At 40.7% G+C, this 26,994-nt stretch overlaps 1 protein-coding gene across 2 annotated transcripts in view; it reads right to left on the reverse strand.

Annotated features, from left to right (window-relative positions):
- The window catches only part of HERC3 (HECT and RLD domain containing E3 ubiquitin protein ligase 3), a 130,618-nt gene that overhangs the window by 63,521 nt on the left and 40,103 nt on the right, over positions 1-26,994 (reverse strand). For both annotated transcript variants that reach the window (XM_062199869.1, XM_062199870.1), the window contains exon 4: positions 1,368-1,527. In XM_062199869.1, coding sequence (XP_062055853.1) covers positions 1,368-1,527 — 160 coding nt within the window. The remainder of the gene's footprint in view (positions 1-1,367; positions 1,528-26,994) is intronic.

Raw genomic sequence — 26,994 nt, forward strand, 5'->3', positions numbered from 1 at the left:
CATAATACCAAGGTATAAATTAATGAATTTATTTCAATGAAGTTATAATATAATACTATGCACAAATCAAAGCATTGGAAACCATCTACAATTTAGGCATGATTAATGAAAATTAAATTGCTACGGTAACAAAGATTCCCTCACTTTTAGAAATGAAATGTCATTAAAAACCTTAATTGAGTTTTTGGTCATCAACAAATGAAACACTCTTATCTTTAATGTTAGGAATCTTTTCCCTAATATCACATAGCACTTCACTAAAATATAGCACCTCTTCTCCCACCAACACTAATACGCTAACACTCACCCTTTCACATCTCCCTCAAAATTAACTTAATTTTTGGAACAAATGAATCTAAGATATCACTTGTCCTAAAGCAAGCAGTGAATGAAATCAGTTACCTCCACGCTGCTCTTTCTCTTAGAACAGCTTTTGATTTAAGAGATAAACATCTAAGAAGGGCAGAGGGAAGAACACACTGTCCTTTAGAGGGGCGGTGATTGGGCAGGGGAGGAGAGGCCACTTACTGAACTGAGCAATGCAAGTGACAAGCATCCTTAGCAATGGCGATGCTAACATGAATCGTGGATAACCAACCAGGGCTCACCACGCTACTAAAATAGACATTAAACACAGTTACAGAGACTGTGACAAGTACTAGCACAAGGGGTATGTGGCACGTTTGCAGCATAATGGGATAGGAATTATGTGAAGAATATAAACTAGTAGTCTCTTGGATCATTAAAAGACCTCAACAAACTGAGACAACACTCCCAAAAGGTCGAACTGAAAGGAACTGAATATGCTGGATGCTTTCTTAGCAATGAAGCATCTGTTAGATATTTAGCTACATCATGTAAGATTTAGATTAAGTAAATATTTAAGACTCAAATCACTATATGATTTTGTGTTAAAGAATCTGTGCATATTTGGCATTTTGGTGATTTATAATGCTGATGGTAATTTGGCCTATTATTAGAGTCAGCCTTGTGATTCTATTTTAAATTGCTTAATTGAATAATTGATTAAGACTTGCAATTTTAAGATGAGGGTTAATAAGTCTAGGAAGTGAAAAGATGCCCTTTTATTTCAAACATTTATCAAGTGTCAGGCACTCAGCTGAAAACCAGGCTACTAAACGAATAAAGTGCAGTTTCTGACCAGCTGACATTTTTGAACTGGAAACGGATACTTCTACAAATAATTACAATTTTGTGATAGTGCTAAAACAGTGTAACTCACAACAGTGGCACAAATGAATAGCAAATCAATGAAAAAATGAAACAAAGAATCTAACAAAAGAGCAGGATATAATTTTTTAAGCAACTGACATGTGAAACACAGATTCCTTATGTGACATTCTTACCTGGGCACTGCCACGGAGTCCTCAGTTGTCATGAGCCCTAGCTGACCATCACTCCCTGCACCCCAAGAAAACAGCTGGCCGCGGTCGCTGAGGGCCAGGCTGTGGGACTCGCCACATGCCACGTGCACAATGTGCTGATCTGCTAAAGCTCCAATTTGTTCTGCAAGAGATCAAACCAAAGGGAGAAAATGCTCAGTGCAGAGACAGGAACGCTGCTACCCTTCCACAGAAGGGCCTTGCCAAGCAGTTTTTTCTTAAGAGAATCTCTACATCTGTATATTTCCATCAATTATAAACTACTTATTTCTAAACACTTATCAGCTTAGGTTCTAGTTACACTGGGTAGCACACATGCCAGATGTTCCTTGAACCTACTCAGCCTGGTACTTCTCTATCCAGGAAAAAGCCTGAAAGTTTAATATTTGGAGATGTTTAGCCAGAAAGGCCCAAATGCGAGTGGTACCAAGTAAAATTCTGCCTGTAACAACCAGACACCTCTCCTTCACCCACACATCCAGAATTCTAAACACCTCTCTCTTGTCAGTTCCAGAACCCAGTCTTTTTTTTTTTTTTTTTTTTACAGGCAGAGTGGACAGTGAGAGAGAGACAGAAAGGTCTTCCTTTGCTGTTGGTTCACCCTCCAATAGCTGCCTTGGCCAGCGCGCTGCGGCTGGCACACCACGCTGATCCCAAGGCAGGAGCCAGGTGCTTATCCTGGTCTCCCATGCGGGTACAGGGCCCAAGGACTTGGGCCATCCTCCACTGCACTCCCAGGCCACAGCAGAGAGCTGGCCTGGAAGAAGAGCAACCAGGACAGATTCCGGCGCCCCGACTGGGACTAGAACCTGGTGTGCCAGTGCCGCAAGGTGGAGGATTAGCCTATTGAGCCACGGCGCCGGCCCAGAACCCAGTCTTGTCAGTATCCAGCAACACACTGGGAAAATTGGTCCAACTTGGTACCATCCTGAAACCAGACTCCCTTCTGGAGCGCATCCCAAACTGGAGGTGCACAGGCACAGTGCGTCTCCATCCTTCAGTCTACTGCCATCTCACCATGCTTTCTCACATGGGTGACTGCTATACCATGGCCCTGGCCGCTCAGACTCTGAGTTCAACAGTAAGGCTGAGACTCCAACTTCAAACCCAGTTGGCAACCCAGCCTTCAGGGAAGTTAGAATTGCACATAGGGAAAGCCAACCCACGGCCATCATCCCCACGTGCCCACAACCACCCAACAATTGCCCGTCCTTTCAGAGAGCCCACTACACAGGCAGCCAGACTGCCAGCAACAGGGTATACCCAAACCCAGCCTGATATGCTGGACAGTGGAGCTAATCACCCAGGCTGGCTCATAGCACCCTTGTATGTGAGCCCAGGCTGACAGCTAGTCCACAGGAAAGCCCAACACTGAGCTACCCACCTGCAGCACCCATAGATACCTGTGCCCAGACCAACATCCAACAAAGAGGTAACCCCATCCCCAGAAAAACTACACCATAACACTGCAATCACAAATACCTGCAGCCTAGGCAACTGGTGCAACAGATGTTAACAAAGAGTACAGCTGAAGGAATTGCACAGCTTTGTGTCCACCCAGAATCAAAGTTAGCACAGCACCCCTACATCTTAGCACCATACACATGAAAAGTCTCTGCCTACCAAAGAAAAACCCAAAAGCCCTCAATAAAATTGAAAAAGTGACTGTTGCTCAAAATGTCCAGATATCAATGTAGCATACAGAATATGAAAAGGCAAGAAAACATGATACCTCCAAGGGAAAAGAATAATTCTCTAATAACAGACCTTACAGTAAAGGAAATTTAGAAAATGTCCAAAAAGGAATTCAAAATAACAATCTTAAGAAATCTCAGTAACATACAACAGAGTACAGAAAAACACCACGATGAGATTAGGAAAGCAATTCATGATCTGAACAAGAAATGCAGAAATAACAGAAATCCTGCAGATGATAAATTCAGTGAATGAAAAAGAAACTAAAAATAAAACGGGGAGACATAGCAAAAGACTGGCTCAAGCAAAGAGAATTTCGAAATCTCTTTCGGATTAACCCAGTCAGGACAGGGTGGGGAGGGAAAATGAAGACTACAAAACCTATGTGATCATTAATAGAACAAATAAAAGGACTATGGGTATTCTGGAGGGAGAAAAAATGAAGGTAAAGAAGGCTGATTTGTTGAAATAATAACTAAAAATTTTCCAAGTCTTAAGAGATACTTTGGGGCCAGCACTGTGGTGTAGCAGGTAAAGCCACTTCCTGCTGTGTCAGCATCCCATATGGGCGCTGGTTCAAGTCCCAGCTGCTCAACTTCTGATCCAGCTCTCTGCAATGGTCTGGGAAAGCAGTAGAAGATGGTCCAAGTCCTTTGGCCCCTGAACCTGCACGGGAGACCCAGAAGAATCTCATGGCTCCTGGCTTCAGATCAGCCCAGCTTTGCCTGTTGCAGCTATTCGGGGAGTGAACCAGCAGATGGAAGACCTCTCTCTCTGTCTCTCTCTCTCTCTTTCTCTCTCTGGCTCTCTGTAACTCTGCCTTTCAAATGAATAAATCAAAAAAAAAAAAAAAAAAAAGAGAGCGAGCGAGAGAGAGCTCATACACCATGAGCGAGTGGGATTCATTCCTAGGATGAAAGATGGTTCAACATATGCAAGTCAATTAATGTAATACAGCACGATAACAGAATGAAAGATACCACATGACCATCTCTGTGGATGCAGAAAAGGCATTTGACAAAATTCAAGAGTGTTTCCTATAAAAACTCAAACCAGTAGTTGAAGGAAGCTAACTCAACATAATAAAAGTCATATATAAAAATCCTACAGCTAACATCTTATTCAATTATGAAAAATCTTAAAGCTTTTTGTTTAAGATCATAAGTAAAGCAAAAATGTTCACTCTGGCCATTTCTATTCAACAAAATGCTAGAAGTCCTAGCCGGAGTATTTAATAAAAAGAAGGAAATACAAACTGGAAAGGAGAAAGTAAAATTATTTATTTGCCAATAACTTTTTTAAACTTTTATTTAGTAGATATAAATTTCCAAAGTACAGTTTATGGATTATAATGGCTTTTCCCCCCATAACTTCCCTCCCACCCACAACCCTCCCATCTCCCGCTCCCTATCCCATTCCATTCACATCAAGATTCATTTTCAATTCTCTTTATATACAGAAGATCAATTTAGTATATATTAAGTAAAGATTTCATCAGTTTGCCCCCACACAGAACACAAAGTGCAAAATACTGTTTGAGCACTAGTCATAGCATTAATTCACATTGAACTACACATTAAGGACAGAGATCATACATGAGGAATAGGTGCACAGTGACTCCTGTTGTTGACTTAACAAATTGACACTCTTGTTTAAGGTGTCAGCAATCTCTCCAGGCTCTAGTCATGAGTTCCCAAGGCCATGGAAGCCCCCTGAGCTTGCCAACTTTGATCTTATTTCGACAAGGCCATAGTCAAAGCAGAAGTTCTCTCCTCCCTTCAGAGAAAGGTACCTCCTTCTTTGATGGCCCCGTTCTTTCCACTGGGATCTCACTCACAGAGATCTTTCATTTAGGTCTTCTTTTTTTTTTCTTTTCCATGGTATCTTGGCTTTCCATGCCTACAATACTCTCATGGGCTCTTCAGCCAGATCCGAATGCCTTAAGGGCTGATTCTGAGGCCAGAGTGTTGTTTAGGATGTCTGCCATTCTATGAGTCTGCTGTGTACCCATATTTGCCAATAACTTAATCTTATATGTGGAAAACACTAATGATGCCATAAAAAAACCCCATAATCTGTTACTATAAAGAAATATAGGAAAGTTGTAGAATACAATGTCAACATATTAGATGAGTTTAATTTCTATAAAATAGAAAAAGGAAAATAATCTTATAGTATGATCAGAACAGATAGAAGGCTCATATCCTGAAAGCCATACAACATTGAGGAGAGAAAGGAAAGAGGACATAAATGAACAGAAAGACTTTTTTGTTCATGGATTGGAAGACTTAATATTGTTCAAATGTCCATAGTACCCAAAGTGACCCATAGATTTAATGTAACCCCTAGCAAAAATCCTTGTGACAAAAAAATAGATAAGTCTAAAATTCATATAGAACCACCAAGGATTATGCATAATCAAAACAACGTTGAAAAATAAAAGCAGATGAGACATTCTTCCTGATTTCAACATATTTTACAATATTACAGTAATTCCATCAATATGGCACTGGCATAAAGACAGGAATGGAGCCAAATGGAACAGAATGAAAGACTGACCTTTACATAAAAAGAGAAGACTCAATTAAAACCAGAAATGAAAGAGAAAATAAACTGTTACCACAGAAACATCAAGGATCAGGGTAGATGTTGTGGTACAGCAGGTTAAGCCAACACCTGTGATGTCAGCATCTCACATGGACACGGGTTCAAGTCCCAACTGCTCTACTTCCAAAGCAATATTCCTGCTAATGTGCTTTGGACACAAATGGAAGATGGCCCAAATAGTTGGGCCACTGTCACACACCTGGAAGACCTGAAAGGAATTTCGGGCTCCTAGCTTCAGCCTGGCTCAGCCCTGGCCATTATGGACGTTTGAGGAATAAATGAGCAAATGTAAGAGCTCTCTGTGTATCTCTCTCCAGAACTCTTTTAAATGAATAAATAAATATTTTAAAAAATACAAAAGATCACTAGGAACTCTTATGAGCAAATAGATTCCAACAAACTGTAACACCTAGGAGAAATGGATAAACTCCTGAATGTATATAACTTACCAAGTTTGAAATATGAAGACAGAAATAATGAGCAATGAGATTGAATCATTAATAAAAGTCTCCCAACAAAGAAAAGTTTAGAAATGGATGGCTTCACTGCTGAGTTCTACCAAATTTTTAAAGAACACACACCAACTCTTCTAAAGAGTAGGGGCTGGCACTGTGGCGTGGTGGGCTGGGCCTCCGCCTGCAGTGCCAACATCCCATATGGGTGCCAGTTCATGTCCCAGCAGTTCCTCTTCCTACCCAGCTCTCTGTTGTGGCCTGGAAAAGCAATGGAGGATGGCCCAGGTCCTTGGACCCCTGCACCCACGTGGGAGACCTGGAGGAAGCTCCTGGCTCCTGACTTTAGGTCGGCCCAGCTCCGGTCATTGCAGCCGTTTGGGGAGTGAACCAGCAGAAGGGAGGCCTTTTTCTCTACCTCTCCCTCTCTCTGTAACTCTGCCTTTCAAAAAAATAAACCCTTAAAAAAAGTGTTCAAAAAAAACTGAAAGTGAGAGAATGTTTCCAAATTCATTCCATTAAGCCAGTATTACCCTGATATTAAACCAAAGAAGCACACTGAAAAGCTTACAGATAAGTATTTCTGATAAACACAAATGCAAAAATTTAACACTAGCAAACTAAATCCAACAACACATCGAACAGATTATACATCATGATCAAGTAGGATTTACCCCAGGGATGCAAGGACAATTTAACATACACCAATCAATAAACATGATACATCATCACATTAGCAAAATGAACGATAACCAAATGATGATTTCAACAGATGCAGAAAATTCATTTGATAAAATTCAACATCCCTGCATTACTAAAACTCTCAATAAATTATGTCTAGAAAGAACATAATAAATAAGAAATAAAGACTGTATGTCAAAGAGAGTTAGACATGAGCAAACAGGGAGAAGCCACAAGAGTCTCCTTCAAGGATGAAGGATCCTGTCCTCCATGAGGACATACCCAAGACCACCCACTTTGCAGTTTAACCTGTGGTTAAAGTATCCTGATAAAACGGGAGCTCAGCCAAACCAGGAAAGCCAAGTTTACAGCTACATGTGCAGAGCCCAACAGTAAGCAATTCATAGGTGTCAATCATAAATGCCAATCACTAGCACCACAACCACTTTACTAGTCAACACCCCTCATACTTCAGACTCCACCCAAAGACTTGTTAAAAAATGAAACGTGTGGGATACCAAAATCAACTTGTAAAAATCACTAGCATGTCGTATACCAATAACAAACCTGCTGAAAAAGAAATCAAGAAAGCAATCCAATTTGTAATAGCTACTAAAACATACGATACCTAGACATACATTTAATCAAGGGGCAAAAAAAAATTGCTATGATGAAAATCACGAAACACTGGTGAAAGAAATTGAAAAGGACACTAAAACATGGAAAGACATCTCATGAACATGAATTAGAAGAATATTGTTAAAATGTCCATATCTCCAAAGCAATCTACAGATTCAATGCATTTGCTATCAAAATAACAATGATATTCACAGAAGTAGAAAAAAAAATTCCAGTAGTTATATGGAACCACAAAAGATCTCAGATAGTCAAAGGAATCTTGAGCAAAATAAACAAAGCTGGAGACATACCTGATTTCAAAACATGCTATAAAGCTATACTAACCAAAACCAGTGTGGTACAGTCATAAAAACACACACATAGATCAAAGTAAATCCACTTATGCACAGCCGAAGAGGAGTTCTGGGCTCCTGGCTTTGACTTGGCTCTGCGCTGGCTGTTGAGGACATTTGGGGAATGAACCAGTAGATGGAAGATATCTCTGCCTTTCAAATTAAAATAAGTAAATCATTTGAAAAAGAAAAAAAAAAAACTAGAAGTAAAATTATCATATGATCTAGCAATTCCATTACTGGGAATATACCCAAACAAAAAGAAATCAGTATGTTAAGGAGACATCTGCACTACCATGTTTATTGCAGCACTATTCACAATAGAAAAGATATGGAATCAACCTAGGTGTCCATCAGCAGACAGCTGGGTAAAGATAATGAAATATACATACGCAATATAAAATTATTCAGCCACATCTTCCTTAACCTCTACTTGCTACTAGATCTCTACTACAAACTCAGCCTTGCCCCAGGCATGAAGAATAGTCACAGTCCTACTTTGCAAAAAAGTAAGAGATGCCTACCAAAAGAGCTCAAGGGATCAGACTCTACTCCTTGGATCAAATTTCCACCTTGTACAATTTCCACCTTCACCAGCACAATAGCAAGTACAGCCCTACAGGAACTGTTCAGTAATACAAAGCATGGTAGAAATTTCAACCACTGGTTACACAAGGCCAGAAAACTGTGCTCATCTGATTCAGGCTACAGCTCTGCCACAACAGAGCTATAATCCCTCTTCAAGAATCTACTCCCTGGGTCAGCCCAATGTGCAGATGAATACCTCATCCACTCTGCCTCCTGAATACCCCAGCCCCTGCTTCAGTTGGGAGCATTCAGGCTGTGGCACACATTTCACAGGTGGCCTCCTCTGATTCATTCTGTTAAGAGTATATGCTATATTTTGCAGATCATGACAGAACCTCAACCCACACACACTGAAGAAGCATTTGGCATTTTTTGAGAATAGAAGTATATTCTCTCTCTGATCCTCTCATAGCAACACTTTCAAGTCTTTAGCAATGTTACCAACCCAGATGAGTCACGGTAGTGGGGTGGCACAGCTGGGAATGTGGATGGCTGCCTAGAGCAAGTCAGCAGGTCTGCAGCACAGACATTACCAGGAGTATTTCTGCTGAGGTTTTGAGCCTATGATAATCTTTTACTTTTTATTTGAGTTAATGGTAAATTTGGCATTAAACCATCAAAGAACAGTAAGAGAGATGGCATACACCTAGAGGTTAGAGGAATGATAATGAAACTCTAGCTTTGCAACAACGGTGAGACAAGGGCTCTCCAATCACCCTTAGCTCAGAAATAGTTCATAATTTGGCCAAGGTCCACAATAGGCAGTGGAGCTGGGATGAACATCAGCTCTCTGACTCCCAAGCTCATTATACATACTAATTTATACTGTCTTTCCTCATGAGAAGAATTAAAGGAATTTTAAAATATTTATTCATTCATTCAGGAGATGGAGGGAAGGAGACAAGCTTCCATCTGTTGGTTCACTCCCCAAATGCTAGCCTGGCACAGCCTTGGCTGAAGCTGGGAGCAGGGAACTCAACCCAGGTCTCCCATATGGGTGGCAGAGACCTGACTACCTGAGCCATCATCTTGTGCCTCCCAGGGTGTGCATTAGAAGGAAGCTGGGATCAGGACTCAGGACCAGGGACTTGAACTCTGGAACTCCGACATGGGATGTTGGCTTCTTAACCCCTACGCCAAGTGCCCACCCCACTACATACATTTTAAATTAGTAAAAGTAATCTATAAACTGAATACTCTACTTGTGGATAATGGGAAATTAAGTTCTTTACCATCATTCCCTGTGCTGAAATGGCCATCAATTAACAGCTTGTCATTGATCATAAGAAGAGTCGGGTGGAATGTAGAGAATACACAATACTTGGCACTAAATTTTTAGTAAAACCATAATAATTATATGTTGCTAGCTGGTATGAAAAAAGTAGTTAAGCTCTCATCTGAGTTTTTCCAAATTGTTTACTTAAGATGACATTTTAAGAGCAGAAAACAGACTATGGAAAGTCCAGGTCTCTGTCCCAACATCTGTAGATCCCAAGTCCTCACATGCACCTAACTCAGATTTGTTGTTCTCACCTTTTTTTCTGAGTGTACAATTGTGCAAGTTTAAACACATGCAAGGACCACTACAATCAAAACGCACGACCATTCCAATGCCCCTAAAAGAGGCCCTTGTGGCCAGCGTCGCGGCTCACTAGGCTAATCCTCCGCCTGCGGCTCCAGCACACCGGGTTCTAGTCCCGGTCGGGGCACCGGATTCTGTTCCGGTTGCCCCTCTTCCAGGCCAGCTCTCTGCTGTGGCCCGGGAGTGCAGTGGAGGATGGCCCAAGTGCTTGGGCCCTGCACCCACATGGGAGATCAGGAGAAGCACCTGGTTCCTGCCTTCGGATCAGCGCGAGGCGCCAGCCGCAGCACGCCGGTTGCAGCAGCCATTGGAGGGTGAAAGGAAAGACCTTTCTCTCTCACTGTCCACTCTGTCCAAAAAAAAAAAAAAAGAGGCCCATGTGCTATCCCTTATAGCTACACTCTCTCCTCATGCTTAATGCCTAACAACCACTGACCCAATCACTATAGTTTGATTTTTCAATATTATGTAAATGGAATCACACAGTATCTAATTTTTTAAATTGCATTCTTCCACTCAGTTTATTGGCTCTGAGATTCACTCAAAATGTTGCATATATCCACAATTTGTTCCTTTTTATTGGTGAGCAGTATCCCACTGTAGTATGGATTGACCTCAGAATACTGTCCCTAGTTTTAGTTAGTATACAGATGCAATGAACATTCCTGTAGAGGCGTAGAAGCTGTTGGAGGCAAATCAGTGTTCCTAATCATTGGAGTAAATACCCAGGAGGGGGGCCACCACTGTAGCATAGTGGTCTAAGCCTCCGCCTGTATTGCCAGCATCCCATATGGGTGCCAGTTCATGTTCCAGCTGCTTCTCTTCCAATCCAGCTCTCTGCTAATGGCCTGGAAAAGCAGTAGAAGATGGCCCAATGCTTGGGGCCCTGCACCCACATGGGAGACAAAGAAGCAGCTCTTGGCTCCTGGCTTCAGATCAGCCCAGCTCTGGACATTGCAGCATTTGAGGAGTGAACCAACAGATGGAGGTTCTCTGTCTCTCCCTGTGCCTCTCAGGTAAGTAAATCTTTTTTAAAAAATACCCAGGAGTAAAACTATTTAGTCATAATGATATGCATATATTTGAGTTTAAAAAAAAATCCCTGCTAAACTATTTTACAGCATGATTGTACCATACTGCATTCCACTAAGAAACGTTTTTTAGTATTTCACTTTGCTTGTTGGATTTTTTTATCTTAGATTATTGCCCTAGGGATTGTAATATCAATAGTTATATTTTCAGAGACTGTTTAGAATCAATATTTCACAAGTGGAATATAGAAAACTAACCCTAGATAGGTCACCCTCTACATCTATATAATTTGAGAATTCCATCATCACAATATTAGATGACTGTTTGCTTTCAACCGCCAAATGTGATTTAGAGAATGCAAGAGAAGAGTCTATTATATTTACTCAGAAACCTACTTTACTGTTGGTCTTAATTCCTGATGTTCTAATATTCTTTGCAATATCATTTCCCTTCTGTAAAAAGGACTTATTTTAGTTGTTATTCACTACATACAGACCTTCTGGCTGTTAATTCCGATTTTTCCTTATTGTGATAATGCATGTTTCATCTTCAATTAATTTTTTAAAAAATATTTGAAAGGCAGAGTGACAAGGGTGGGGAGAGGGACATATTTTTTCTTTTATTTTTGACAGGTAGAGTTATAGACAGAGAGAAAGAAAGGTCTTCCTTCCATTGGTTCACCCCTCAAATGGCCACCACGTCCGGTGCTGCGCCGATCCAAAGCCAGGAGCCAGGTGCCCCTTCCTGGTCTCCCACGTGGGTGCAGGGCCCAAGCACACCAGCCATCCTCCACTGCCTTCCCAGGCCACAGCAGAGCGCTGGACTGGAAGAGGAGCAACCGGGACTAGAACCCAGTGCCCATATGGGATGCTGGCACCACAGGCAGAGGATTAACCAAGTGAGCCACGGCACTGGCACGGGAGGGACATATTTTCTATTCGCTGGTTCACTCCCTAAATGTCCAACAATGGCCAGGGCCAGGCCAGTCCAAAGCCAGGAGCAAGCTTCTCCATCCTGGTCTCCCAATGCACGGCCGGGGCCAAATACTCAGGCCATCAACTGCTGCTTTCCGAGGCACATCGGCAGGAAGCTGGATCAGAAGCAGAGCAGCCGGGACTGGAGTGGACATTCTGATAGGGATGCCGGCATCGCAAGCAGGAGTTTAACCTGTACGCCACAGAGCCAGCCACTCACCTTCACTTATAAAGGCTATTTTTGTTGCATACAGAATTCTGGGTTAACAGTCCTTTTTGGACAGTGCTTTAAAAATACTGGGCCACTTCTTTATGGCTCCTATGATTTCTGGTGTGAAATCCTGTCATTCAAATCATTGTTTCTCACGGGTAATTTGTTATTTTTCTTGCCTGCTTTCAACATTAAATAAAATTCAAAAAAAGAAAGTACACAAATTCCATGTATTTCATAAATAAAGATTTAGGAACATAATGATACTTCCCACCTTCCTCCCTCCCACCCATGTTCCCACCCTTCTTCCGCCTCCCTTTCCTATTCCCAATCTTACTTTTACAAAAATCTTTCAGTTAACTTTATACTCTTAAGATTAACCCTTCTAAGTAAAGGGTTCAACAAATAGTATGAAGAAAGAAAAAAAAAAAAAACGCACTGCTCCTCAACAATGGAGACAAGGGCTGTTAACATTTTCTTTAGTTTCAGTAATTACTTTTGGGACGTGTTGTGGCACAGCAGGTTAAGCTACCACCTATGACTCCGGCATCCCATATGGGCACTGGTTCATGTCCCCACTACTCCATTTCCAATACAGCTCCCTGGTAATGCTCCTGGGAAAGCAGCAGAAGATGGTCCAAGTCCTGTAACCCCTGCATCCGTGTAGGAGACCTGTATGAAACTCCTGTCTCCTGGCTTGGTACTGCCTCAGCCCTAGCTGTTGCTGCAGTCACTTTGGGAGTGAATCAGCAGATAGAAGATCTCTTTCTCTGTATCTGTCTCTCCCTCTCTGCAACTCTTTTAAATATTTTTAAAAATTAGTTTTCAGAAATTTGATTAAGATGTGTCTGGATATGTGTTTCTGTACTTCTACCCTGGTCTTTTTAAAAAAAGGTTTATTGATTTGAAAGGCAGAGTCACAGAGAAAGGAGGAGGGACACAGAGGGAAAGATCTTCCATCCACTGGTTCACTCCCCAAATGGCTGCAATGGCCAGGGCTGGGCCAGGCAGAAGCTAGAAGCTTCATCTGGTCTCCCACGCGGGGATGTGGCAGGGGCCACTTGAGTTACATTCTGCTGCTTTCCCAGGCACTTTAGTAGGGAGCTGGACTGGAAATGAAGCAGCAGGGATTCATACTGGTATTCATATGGGATGCCAGTGTTGCAGGCACAATGTTGAGCCCTATCTTATACTTCTAGAATATGCAGGTTTATGTCTTCTGCTCCCTTTGGAAACTTTTCAATCATTTTTACCACCATATCATTTGTCCTCTCTGATAGGACTCCAATGACATGAGTATCAAACTTCTGTTCATATCCTACAGATCCAGGAGACCCTGTTTATTTTTTCTGCGATTGTCCTTATCTGCTATTCAGATTGTATGATTTCTATTCAGCTATCCTTGACTTCATTCTTTTTTCTGTCATCTTCATTGTGCTATTGAGGCCATTCTGAGTTCTTCATTTTAGTCATTGTATTTGGCTCTTCTTTACATCATCTATGTCTTTACTGAGAAATTTCTCTATTTGTTTCACAAAGGTTTAGCCAACTTGTGGTGACATTTATAAAATAGCTGCTTTAAGTTTTTTTGTTTTTTTTTTTTTTTTTGACAGCAGAGTGGACAGTGAGAGAGACAGAGAAAGAGGTCTTCCTTTTCCATTGGTTCACCCCCCAATGGCCACTGCAGCTGGCACGCTGCAGCCAGTGCACCACGCTGATCCGAAGCCAGGAGCCTCTCCTGGTCTCCCATGTGGGTGCAGGGTCCAAGCACTTGGGCCATCCTCCACTGCACTCCCAGGCCACAGCAGAGCGCTGGACTGGAAGAAGGGCAACCGGGACAGAATCTGATGCCCCGACCAGGATTAGAACCCGGTGTGCCGGCGCCACAGGCGGAGGATTAGCCTAGTGAGCCGAGGCGCCAGCCTGCTTTAAGCCTTTATCAGATAATTCCAACATCTATGTCATCCCACAATGACATCCACCTATTGATTGTCTCTTCATATGCAAAGTGGTTTTCCTTATGATGAGTAATTTGATTATATCATAAACATTCTGAATATTTTAAGACCCTGAGTCTTGTTTAAATCTTCTGGAGAACATTTTGTTTTCGTTTTCAAAGCAGTACTGCTCAGATGTGTGTCCTGTGTGCAGTGGCCAGTCTGGATGGCTGTCTCCCTGGCAGCTAGGGGGCCTGGGGGTTCACTGACAGCTATATAAAGCTGCTTCTCCAAGCTCTTCCCTTCCTGCAGTCTGGGCTTCCTTTCAGTCCGCCAGCCTATGCATTTCTGCAGCTGCTCCTGCCCTGAGGGCCAAATGGCAGGAGGAGCAGAAGGGAAAAATGGGAAACTCCTTGCCAATCCTGATCTTCTTCCTCAACCTACTATTTGCTTCTCAGAGTCCTCGAATAGCTGCTCCATGCATTCTCATCCAGGCTCCACAGTTGTATTCAGTAGGAGAGACAGGAAGGAATGTACTTACCCATGCTTCCCAGAACAGGAAACTCAGAGCCAGATTTTTAAAAATAACACTTTTTTTTCCTGTTTCATGTTTTTATTTTTAAAGGAGAGAAAAATCTGCAGTCTTTGTTCAATTTTGTTAAATGAAAAAAATAAAGACACAGCCCTCCCACGAATGCTTCAAAACCTACCAGCTAACTGCAGTGACTCATTTATTTTCAGAGCAAGTGGGTTTAATTTTGCTATACAGTGGATTCCTGGAGGTGGGCAGTATCTCTGAGCAACTTATGCTTCATCTAAGCTAACTGAGCTTATTTGCTTCCTTCCAAGTACCACTGCCCAACTTAAAACAATCAGCAAACCAAATTGCTCCAACTAAAGAATCAGAGGGAACATCTAGTTCTGATAGAATTCCAAGTAGTATTTCTCAGTTCAGGGGCAGGCAACTTTTACATGGGGCCTTCATGTACATATACAAATGCCAAAAACTTCATACAGTATGAAAAGTGTTTCTGAAAATATTTTCTTCTTAAAGCCACGAATCTAAATTTACCACGTATTCTTGCAGATGCAATAAGCCAGATACACTGACTAAGCCGACGACAACATATGGAGTCTTGTCACCAGGAACAGGAGGGGAGAAGACTGTCGCTTTGAGTCACTGGTAACTCCACTAGTCAGAACAAGATGGGCTGCAGTGACTCAGTTATTGTCAGGAACTCAAAATTGCCAGCCATGGCATAACCTAACACTATGGAGACTGTAAATTAGAAAACCACCTGGGGACGCTGGCAGAGGCGACCTGAAAAGCAGGAAGGATGCTGCAGTGGTGACAGGACCAAGGTTTTCACTCTCAGGCACCACACACTAAAGGTCCAGCTCACATGCTTCCAGGAACCTTTCTCCTGCACAGATCTTTCCTTTTCTGTACAACCACTGCCGGCAAGGGCAGCCGGAAGCACTGGAGTGGGAGCTCTAGAAACACAGCCTCACACATCTTCATGCAAGGCCATAATCTCAAACAAATGCGCAGGAACACCTGCTGAGTCTTGAATAATTAGAACACAAAAGGTCACACTTTCAGACCTTTTCAATGATTATCAAAGAGACTGCAGACAAATTACAATGCTATCATTCACGTTCAAGCAGGGGAAAACAAACTGGTTATTTCAAAATCACTCAGGGAGTTCACAGATATTTCAAAATGCCATCATCCTTTATGGGAGAAATGGAGTGTAATGGAGAAACTAAAACATTTTCAAAAGATCCATGAATCAGAGAAGTGACAGAACCAAGACAGGTCCATTTAGGAAATAAATTAATCTGGGATAGATCCTCCAACATAAGTAGAACATTCATGCTCATCTAGAACAAAATAAATCCCTCCCAATTTTCACATCATGCTACACTTTGTCCCTATTACTAGTCTGCTTTCTTCTAGCTCAAATATTTTAACTTTGGCCTCCTTGGCAGGCAGCCAGTACCCACAAGTGACCCAAAAGAGAATAAAAACCCTCTATACCAAGTTACAAACTACACACTGAGAAACTGACACAGTTTATCTGTGCAATCACAACAATGCCCACTGCTCCAATTCTTTTCAAAGAAGCCAAAGTCTTTTAACTTAGCATTTAAACTATCAAATGCAAAAATTATATTTGATTAAATCAAAAGATGTACAGAAAATGGGTTTGCTAGCTTTTAGAAAGAAAATGAAGAACTAACAAACTGAGGTTATGATACAGATTCAATCTATCTCCCCGAAAAGTAAGTTAGTAGATACTTACTATTAGCAAACCATCTATCAATACAACTTTAAGGCAGGCATTCAGACAATACACCATAATCCTTAGAACTCTACATATCTTTGATCCAACATTTGCATTTCTACAAATTTGTATATTAAAGAAATAACGTATACTACATTGCTATTAAAAGGGAAAATCAGAAATATACTGGAATTATACATTATAAAATATGCAGTCATTAAAAAAGCTGATAGAGATTGGCATAAACATGATCACCATAGAAATCATGAAATATTAAAGGAAAAGTAGGTAACAAAGTGGTTTATGATATGACCTTATTTTTAAAATTTCATTATTCTTTTTATCAATGTCAGGATATAAACCTAAATAATACCAATGTTTTTTGTTCAGAGTAGCAGAGTTCAAGAATTTATTTGCTTCCTTTGTTTATGGCTAAATTGTGAACAATAAGTATGTATTATCACTTCTGTAACATGAAATTCTTTAAGAAATAACTGACCACTTCCCACAAATCCCTGGAGGGGTTTGTGAAAGATAGTTAATCCCACATGATTTTTATAGATCTGGATAGAATTTTATCACAGCAGACAAAATATTCCCACATTATGAATCCATCGACTTTATCTTTGGAATAAAGTAGTCATGAAAGTAGTCGAAAGATAAGCTTAAGAACTTCCCAAAACAACTGACAATGGAAATGCAACATGCCAAAACTTACAGGATACAGTGAATGAGAACTAAAAGGAAAGTTTATGGCAATAAGAGCCCACACCAAAAGAGAAAAATAAAGATTTCAATTAAATAAACAACCTAATGATGCAACTCAAGAAACTAAAAGACCCAAATAAAAATTAGAAGGAAATAAAGATTAGAAAAGATCAGAAGCAGAAATACAGAGAGACAAAGAAAGTAGCAAATAGCAAATAATTCATTTCTTTGAAAAAAATATAAGCCTCAAAATTAAGATGAAAACAGAGACTTTTTTAAAAGATCTATTTATTTATTTGAAAGGCAGAGTTAAAAAGAGGAAGAGGCAGGGAGAGCAAGCTAGACAGCGAGAGTGAGATCGAGGTCTTCCATCTCCTGGTTCACTCCCCAGATGGCTTAAGTTGGGCTGATTTCAAGCCAGGAGCCAGGAGTTTCTTCCAGGTCTCCCATGTGGGTACAGGGGCCCAAGCACTTGAGCCATCTTCTACTGCTTTCCCAGGCCATAGCAGAGAGCTGGATCAGAAGTAGAGCAGTCAGGATTTGAACCTGCATCCATATAGGATGTTGGTGCTGCAGGTGTTGGCGTTACCTGCTAACCCACAGCACTGGCCCAGAAAACAGAGATATTAACAACTAAATCATCAGTATACAAAAGATCTCTAGTGCCTGTTATGAATAAGTACACACCAACAAATTTCAAAACCTAGAAGAAATGGATAAGCTTTTGGATGCATATAACATATTATATGGGTTAAACAGTCTTTAACATTTATTTAATGAATATAAATTTCCAAAATACAGCGTATGGATCACAATGGCTCCCCCCCCAACTTCCCTCCCACCCACAACCCTCCCCTTTCCCGCTCCCTCTCCCTTTCCATTCCATTCACATCAAGATTTTCAATTCCCTTTATACACAGAAGGTCAATTTAGTATATATTAAGTAAAGCTTTCAACAGTTTGCACTCACACAGAAACACAAAGTATAAACATACTGTTTGAGTACTAGTTATAGTGTTAAATAACAATATACAGCACATTAAGGACAGAGATCCTACATGAGGAGTAAGTGCACAGTGACACCTGTTGTTGACTTAACAAATGGGCACTCTTGTTTATGGCGCCAGTAATCACCTAGGCTCTTGTCCTGAGTTGCCAAGGCTATGGAAGCCTTTTGAGTTAGCCAACTCCAATCTTATTTAGACAAGGTTATAGTCAAAGTGGAAGTTCTCTCCTCCCTTCAGAGAAAGGTACCTCCTTCTTTGATGACCCGTTCCTTCCACTGGGATCTCATTTAGGTGTTTTTTGTTTTTGTTTTTGTTTTTTTTTTTGCCAGAGTATCTTGGCTTTCCATGCCTAAAATACTCTCATGGGCTTTTCAGCCAGATCCAAATGCCTTAAGGGCTGATTCTGAGACCAGAGTGCTGTTCAGGACATCTGCCACTCTATGAGTCTGCTGTGTCTCCCACTTCCCATGTTGGAATATTCTCCACCTTTTTTATTCTATCAGTTAGTATTTGCAAACACTAGTCTTCTTTATGTGATCCCTTTGACTCTTAGTCCTATTATTATGATCAACTGTGAAAAGGAATTGATCACTTGAACTAGTGAGATGGCATTGGTACATGCCACCTTGATGGGATTGTATTGGAATCCCCTGGCACGTTTCTAACTCCACCATTTGGGGCAAGTCCGATTGAGCATGTCCCAAATTGTACATCTCCTCCCTCTGTTATTCCCACTCTTATATTTAACAGGGATCACTTTTCAGTTAAGTTTCAACACTTAAGAATAATTCTTATCAGGTTCTATTTGCCTCTCAATCAGAAAACTTAATTGTAGCTTAGACAGCACCTTTCTTAGCTCCTATAATAATAACTCTGTCCTTTGTTCTAGGCCTGTCTAGTGCACTTGGGCCTCATCCCTTTGTAATCATAACCTCTACTCTACCACCAATGGCTCTACTCCCAACATGTGTGTACTGATGGTCCTCTTCCCCACTTAATGCTGTAGAATTGTTCAAACCTGGTAAATGCCACTCTTAGGATCATTGGTTACTATCCTCACTCTGTCTTTTATGACCTTGTCTAAATATGATCAGAGTCGGCAAACTTGGAAGGCTTCCATAGCCTTGGCAACTCATGATGACAGCCTAGGATGGTTACTGGCACCATAAACTAGAGTGTCAATTTGTTGGGTCAACAACAGGAGCCACTGTGCACTTGCTCCTCATGTGGGATCTCTGTCCTTAATGTACTGTACATTTTGATTTAATGCTATAACTAGTACTCAAACAGTATGTTTCACTTTGTGTTTCTATGTGGTTGAAAACTGTTGAAATCTTTATACTAAATTGATCTTCTGTATATAAAGAGAATTGAAAATGAATCTTAATGCAAATGGAAGGGGAGAGGGAGCGGGAGAGGGGAGGGTTGCAGGTGGGAGGGAAGTTATGGGAGGGGGAAGCCATTGTAATCCATAAGCTGTACACTGGAAATTTATATTCATTAAATAAAAGTTAAAAAAAAAGAAAATTTATATTAAAAAGAATAATTGTGTATTAATTACAGAATTCAACCAATAGTATTAAGTATATCAAGAAAAATACTAAAAGGGATAAAATATGAAGTTGTTCATCAACAGTCAGGGCAAGAGCTGATCAAATCACTGTTTCTCATAGTGTCCATTTCACTTCAACAGGTTTCCTTTTTGGTAATCAGTTAGTTGTCACCGATCAGGGAGAACATATGATATTTGCCCCTTTGGGACTGGCTTATTTCACTCAGCATGATGTTTTCCAGTTTCCTCCATTTTGTTGCAAATGACCAATTTCCTTGTTTTTCACTGCTGTATAGTATTCTATAGAGTACATGTCCCATAATTTCTTTATCCAGTCTACTGTTGATGGGCATTCAGATTGATTCCGGGTCTTAGCTATTGTGAATTGAGCTGCAATAAACATTAATGTGCAGATGGCTTTTTTATTTGCCAAATTAATTTCCTTTGGGTAAATTCCAAGGAGTGGGATGGCTGGGTTGTATGGTAGGGTTATGTTCAGGTTTCTGAGGAATCTCCAGACTGACTTCCATAGTGGCTTAACCAGTTTGCATTCACACCAACAGTGGGTTAGTGTCCCTTTTTCCCCACATCCTCTCCAGCATCTGTTGTTGGTAGATTTCTGGATATGAGCCATTCTAACCGGGGTGAGGTGAAACCTCATTGTGGTTTTGATTTGCATTTCCCTGATTGCCAGTGATCTTGAACATTTTTTCATGTGCCTGTTGGCCATTTGGATTTCCTCTTTCGAAAAATGTCTATTGAGGTCCTTGGCCCATCTCTTAAGTGGGTTGTTTGTTTTGATGTTGTGGAGTTTCTTGATCTCTTTATAGATTCTGGTTATTAATCCTTTATCTGTTGCATAGTTTGCAAATATTTTTTCCCATTCTGTTGGTTGCCTCTTCACTTTCCTGACAGTTTCTTTTGAGGTACAGAAACTTCTCAATTTGATGCAATCCCAACAGTTAATCTTGGCTTTGACTGCCTGTGCCACCAGGGTCTTTTCCAAGAAGTCTTTGCCAGTGCCAATATCTTGCAGGGTTTCTCCAATGTTCTCTAATAATTTGATGGTGTCGGGTCATAGATTTAGGTCTTTAATCCATGTTGAGTGGATTTTTGTGTAAGGTGAAAGGTAAGGGTCTTGCTTCATGATTCTGCACATGGAAATCCACTTTTCCCAGCACCAATTATTGAATAGACTGTCCTTGCACCAGGGATTGGTTTTGGATCCTTGATCAAATATAAGTTGGTTATACATGTTTGGGTTGATTTCTGGTGTTTCTATTCTGTTCCATTGGTCTATCCATCTGTTTCTGTACCAGTACCATGCTATTTGATTACAACTGCCTTGTAGTATGTCCTGAAGTCTGGTATTGTGATGCCACCGGCTGTTTTTGTTGTACAAGATTGCTTTAGCTATTTGAGGTCTCCTGTAACTCCATATGAATTTCAGCATCATTTTTCTATATCTGAGAAGAATGTCTTTGGTATTTTGATTGGTATCGCATTGAGTCTATAAATTGCTTTTGGGAGAATGCACATTTTGATGATATTGATGCTTCCAATTCATAAAACTGGAAGATTTTTCTATTTTTTTGGTATCCTATTTCTTTAAGATTTTGTAATTCTCATCATAGAGATCTTTGATGTCCTTGGTTAAGTTTATTCCAAGGTATTTGATTGTTTTTGTAGCTATTGTGAATGGGATTGATCTTAGAAGTTCTTTCTTAGCCATGGCATTGCCTGTGTATACAAAGGCTGTTGATTTTTGTACACTGATTTTATATCCTGCTACTTTTCCAAACTCTTCGATGAGTTCCAGTAGTCTCTTAGTAGAGTTCTTTGGGTCCCCTAAATAAAGAATCATATCATCTGCAAAGAGGGATAGTTTGAGTTCTTCCTTCCCAATTTGTATCCCTTTAATTTCTTTTTCTTGCCTAATAACTCTGGCTAAAACTTCCAGAACTATATTGAATAGCAGTGGTGAGAGTGGGCATCCCTGTCTGGTACAGATCTCAGCGGAAATGCTTCCAACTTTTCCCCATTCAATAGGATGTTGGCCGTGGGTTTTTCATATATTGCTTTGATTGTATTGAGGAATGTTCCTTCCATACCCAGCTTGCTTAGAGTTTTCATCATGAAAGGGTGTTGTATTTTATCAAATGCTTTCTCTGCGTCTATTGAGAGAATCATATGGTATTTCTTCTGCAGTCTGTTAATGTGGTGTATCACATTGATTGATTTGTGAATGTTGAACCAACACTGCATAGCAGGGATAAATCCCACTTGGTCTGGGTGGATGATCTTTCTGATGTGTTGTTGCATTCTATTGGCCAGAATTTTATTGAGGATTTTTGCGTCCATGTTCATCAGGGATATTGGTGTGTAATTTTCTTTCAGTGATACATCTTTCTCCAGCTTAGGGATTAAGGTGATGCTGGATTCACAGAATTTAGGAGGATTCCCTCTATTTCAATTGTTCTGAATAGTTTGAGAAGAATTGGAGTTAGTTCTTCTCTAAATGTCTGGTAGAATTCAGCAGTGAATCCATCTGGTCCTGGGCTTTTCTTTGTTGGGAGGGCCTTTATTACTGTTTCAACTTCTATCTCAGTTACGGGTCTATTTAGGTTTTCTATGTCTTCATGGCTCAATTTAGGTAGGTTGCATGTGTCCCGGAATCTATCCAATTCTGATAGATTTCCCTGTTTGCTGGCATACAAGTTCTTGTAGTAATTTCTGAGGATTCTTTTTATTTCTGTGGTGTCTGTTGTTACAGTTCCTCTTTCATCTCTGATTTTATTGATTTGGGTCTTTTCTCTTCTTTTTTTAGTTAGTTGGGCCAATGGGGTGTCAGTTTTATTCAGCTCTTCGTTTGGCTGATTTTTTGTAATTTTTTTTTATTCAATCCTGTTGATTTCTTCTCTGATTTTAATGATTTCTCTTCTCCTACTACATTTCGGCCTGGTTTGCTGCAGATTTTCTAGATCCTTGAGATGAATTGAAAGCTCATTTATTTGGTGTCTTTCCAATTTCTTGATGTAGGCACCTATTGCTATAAACTTTTCTTGACACTGCTTTTGCTGTATCCCATAAGTTTTGATATGTTGTGTTGTTATCTTCATTTACTTCCAGAAATTTTTTTATTTCCTTTCTGATTTCTTCTATGACCCACTGTTCATTCAGGAGCATGTTGTTCAGTCTCCCTCTGTTTGCATATGCTCTAGGGATACCTGAGTTGCTAATTTCCAACTTCATTCCGCTGTGGTCTGAGAAGCTGCATGGTATGATTCTAATTCTTTTGAATTTGTTAAGACTTGCTTTATGGCCTAGTATGTAGTCGATCCTAGAGAAGGTTCCATGCACTGAGAAGAATGTAAATTCTTTAAATGTAGGATTGAAAGTTCTGTAGATATCTGTTAGATCCATTCGGGCTATAGTGTCGATTAAATCTGCTGTTTCCTTGTTGATCTTCTGTTCTGTTGATCTATTCCTGAGAGTGGAGTATTGAAGTCCCCCAGCACTATGGTATTGGGGTCTAAGTCTCCCTTTAAGTCCCTTAACATATCTTTTAAATAAACTGGTGCCCTGTAATTAGGTGCATATACATTGATAATAGTTACATCTTCCTGTTGAATTGAACCCTTAATCATTATATAGTGCCCCTCTTTTTCTCTCTTAACAGTTTTTGTGTTAAAGTTTATTTTGTCTGATATTAATATGGCTACATCTGCTTTTTGGTTTCTGTTGGCATGGAATATCTTTTTCCAACCGTTCACTTTCAGTCTGCATGCATCTTTGTTGGAAAGATGTGTTTCTTGCAAGCAACAAATAGATGGGTTTTGTTCCTTAACCCAATCAGCCAATCGGTGTCTTTTAACTGGACAGTTCAGGCCATTAACATTCAATGTGACTACTGATAAGGAGTAACTTTGCCCTGCCATTTCCCAAAGATATTTTCTAATATATGGTTTGAGATTCCTGTGATCTTTTGCTGTGAGGTTTCCTTCCTTTACCTTCTTTCATATTGATGACCATGTTTCTGTGTTTCTGCGTGTAATACATCTTTAAGCATCTTTTGCAGGGCTGGACGAGTGGCGGCAAATTCTTTCAATTTTTGTTTGCTATGAAAGGTCTTTATTTCACCTTCATTCACAAATGAGAGTTTTGCAAGAGATAATATTCTGGGCTGGCAGTTTTTCTCTTAGTATCTAGGCTGTATCTCATCATTCCCTCCTAGCCTGTAGGGTTTCTGATGACAAATCAGCTGTGAGTCTGATTGGAGATCCTCTGAGAGTAATCTGACATTTCTCTCTTGCACATTTTAGAATATTTCTTTTTGTTTCACTGTGGTGAGTTTAATTACAATGTGTCATGGTGAGGATCTCTTTTGGTCATGTTTATTAGGGGTTCTATAAGCTTCCTGTACTAGGATGTCTCTGTCCTTCTCCAAACCTGGGAAATTTTCTGCTAGTATCTCACTAAAAACGCCTTCTAATCCTTTCTCTCTCTCCATGCCTTCAGGGACTCCTAGAACCTGAATGTTTGGTTTTTTTAATAGTATCCTGTAGATTCCCAACAATATTTTTTAGATTTCTAATTTCTTCTTCTTTTCTTTGGTTTGTATACTTTCCTGTTCTCTGTCTTCTAAGTCCAATATTCTCTCTTCTGCTTCACCCATTCTGTTTTTAAGGCTCTCTAATGTGTTTGTCATTTGATCTATTGAATTCTTCATTTCATTATGATTTCTCATCACTATCACAGTTTCATGTTATACTAGTTGCTTCATTTTGATTCCTCCTTAATATTTCATTTTCACGAGAGAATTTTCTATCCTGTCCAGTAAGGATTTCTGTAGTTCAGGAATTTGTTTTTGAGAACTTCTTAATGTTCTTATCAATTTTTTGAGATCAGTTTCTTGCATTTCTTCTATCTCATCATCTTCATAATCTTGAATTGGGATGTCTTGTTCATTTGGGGGCATCATAGTGTCTTCCTTGCTCTTGTTTCCTCAGTTTCTGCATTTGTTGCTGCACATTGTGGAGATATTCTTTGGTTTCTTTGCTGTGGTGTTTTTTTCTCGTTATACTATGACTTTAGATTAAGTGGACTGTCTGCTTTTGATGGATCCTTAGAGGCATGTGATGGATGTGGCTGGAGAGCTCTGTTTGGTTCTTCAGGGTTAAGGGTGTGCCAAAGGTGACTCACCCAGGTTGTTTCTCTCTCTCTCTTTTTTAACTCAGAAGGGAAGTAATTCCGCACAGCTGAGCAGAATTGAGGGTAGTCAATGTATGAAATCTGACCCCTGTGGGTATTATATTCGTCTGCTCTGCCCCAAGCACCACACAAAGGGTCTATGCAGTCCTCCATATGAGCTCAAATTTCCCTGTAGTCTCCCACCAGGTTGCCAAGGTTACCGAGCTTTTGTATTCCGTGAGTTCTCTCCCGCACCCTCAGATTTTCACAGTCTCAGTTCATTAGCTCCACTCCTTCACTAGGTCCTAACCTCCTGTTATTTCTCCCCACCAGAGGCAGGTTCTTCTGCTTGGCTGATGGCACACGCCACTTTACGTATGTTCAAAATGGTGCCTGCTCTTTGTCTTGCTTGCCTTTGTAAACTGAGTGCAGAGAGAGGCTCATGTCCGTGCCGGAACCTTTATTTTTTTCTCTCCTCTAGTTAGCCTGGTAAACTATCCCCAGTGGGGCTTCAAGCCTCATTCCCTCTAGGTTGTTTCTGCCATTTCCCCACCAATGTCTTGGGCTACTGACCTCACCTCCCCTTCCAGTGCTGGTGCGTAGACTCCGCGGCTGGGCTCCAGAGCCGTGGGCGTCCTTGCTCTCCCCGTAGGTCCTCTGTGTCACATCCACTAGATCCAGAAGAGTTTCCTCTGCAATTTTTTTCCCAAGCCTTTCCCTGAAACTACAGTAACTCCACTTTTATTAAACTATCTTTTCCCGGACTATCAGTGCGCGCCCTCACTATTCCACCATCTTGGCTCCGCCCTCCGGGGTTAAATAGTCTTTCAACATTACAGTGCTGAAAATTGGATTATCTAGAGGCTGGTGCTATGGCATATTGCAGGTAAAACCAATGCCTGAGGTACTAGCATCCCATATGGGCACCAATTCTAGTACTGCTGCTCCATTTCCAATCCAGCTCCCTGCTACTGCACCTGAGAAACCAGAAGAGAACAGCCCAAATGCTTGAGCGCCTGCACCTCTGTGCAAGGCCCAGAAGAAGCTCCTGGCTTTGCCCTGGCTCAGCATTGCTGTTGGAGCCATTTCAGCAGTGAACCAGCAGATGGAAGATCGATCTCTCTCTGCTTCTCCCTCTCTCTGTAACTTGCCTTTCTGCCTTTCAAATAACTGAATAAATCTTTTTAAAAAGAAACATGAAAACATACCTTGCATTTGAATGATATCATATCCAACAGTTTATCAACTACTGAATGTGTCAATGTGGTATATCCATAAAAATGGGAATACCATTCAGTAACAACACAGGACAAACCACTGACACATGCAATAATGTGGATCACTCTCAAGAACACTATTTTAAGAATCCAGACACAAAAGATTACATAATACGGAAATCCATCTACCCAAAATTCCAGAAAAATCAAACTACAGTAGCAAAAAACAGATGTGGAGACAAAACAATTGGCAAGGAGACAGATGGCTACAAAGGGGCACAAAATAAGTGTCTGAGGTATTATGATTGTCATAACAGTTAACTCTCATGGACTGTCAAAACTCATTAGACTATACACTTAAAACTGGTGAATACTACTACATGTAAAATTATCTTTCAATAAAGCTGATTTTAAAATAAGTCATATACAATAAATAAATGAGTTTGTCACAGATACGATTCTTTGTAGATATAAGGGATGAAAAGATAAATAACCCATTGTTTTACAGTGGAGTCCCAGTGGACTGAAGGGAGCAAACACAGAATTATGGGGAATGATGTTCCAGCATCACCCAAGAGATGGGTGCAGATGGCTAACAGGAGCCCCCGACAAGGGCAGCAAACCCAACCCAATCTGCCAATGGAAAACAGTCAGGAAAGGGTTTTGGGAAGATGTACTACTACCCAAGATGTACCTTGAATGATAAGGAGTTAGCCATTCATCCATTTATACATGCATGCCTTCAAAGTGACACAAACTCTGCAACAGGAGAGAGATTTAAAGATTAAATTACAGGGCTGGCGATGTGAATTAGTAGGTAAGGCCGCTGCCTGCACTGCTGGCATCCCATATGGATGCCAGTTCGAGTCCTGGCTGCTCCACTTTCGATCCAGCTCTCT

This window comes from Lepus europaeus, chromosome 8 (genome assembly GCF_033115175.1).
Source record: "Lepus europaeus isolate LE1 chromosome 8, mLepTim1.pri, whole genome shotgun sequence".
NCBI classification, from domain to species: Eukaryota; Metazoa; Chordata; class Mammalia; order Lagomorpha; family Leporidae; genus Lepus; species Lepus europaeus.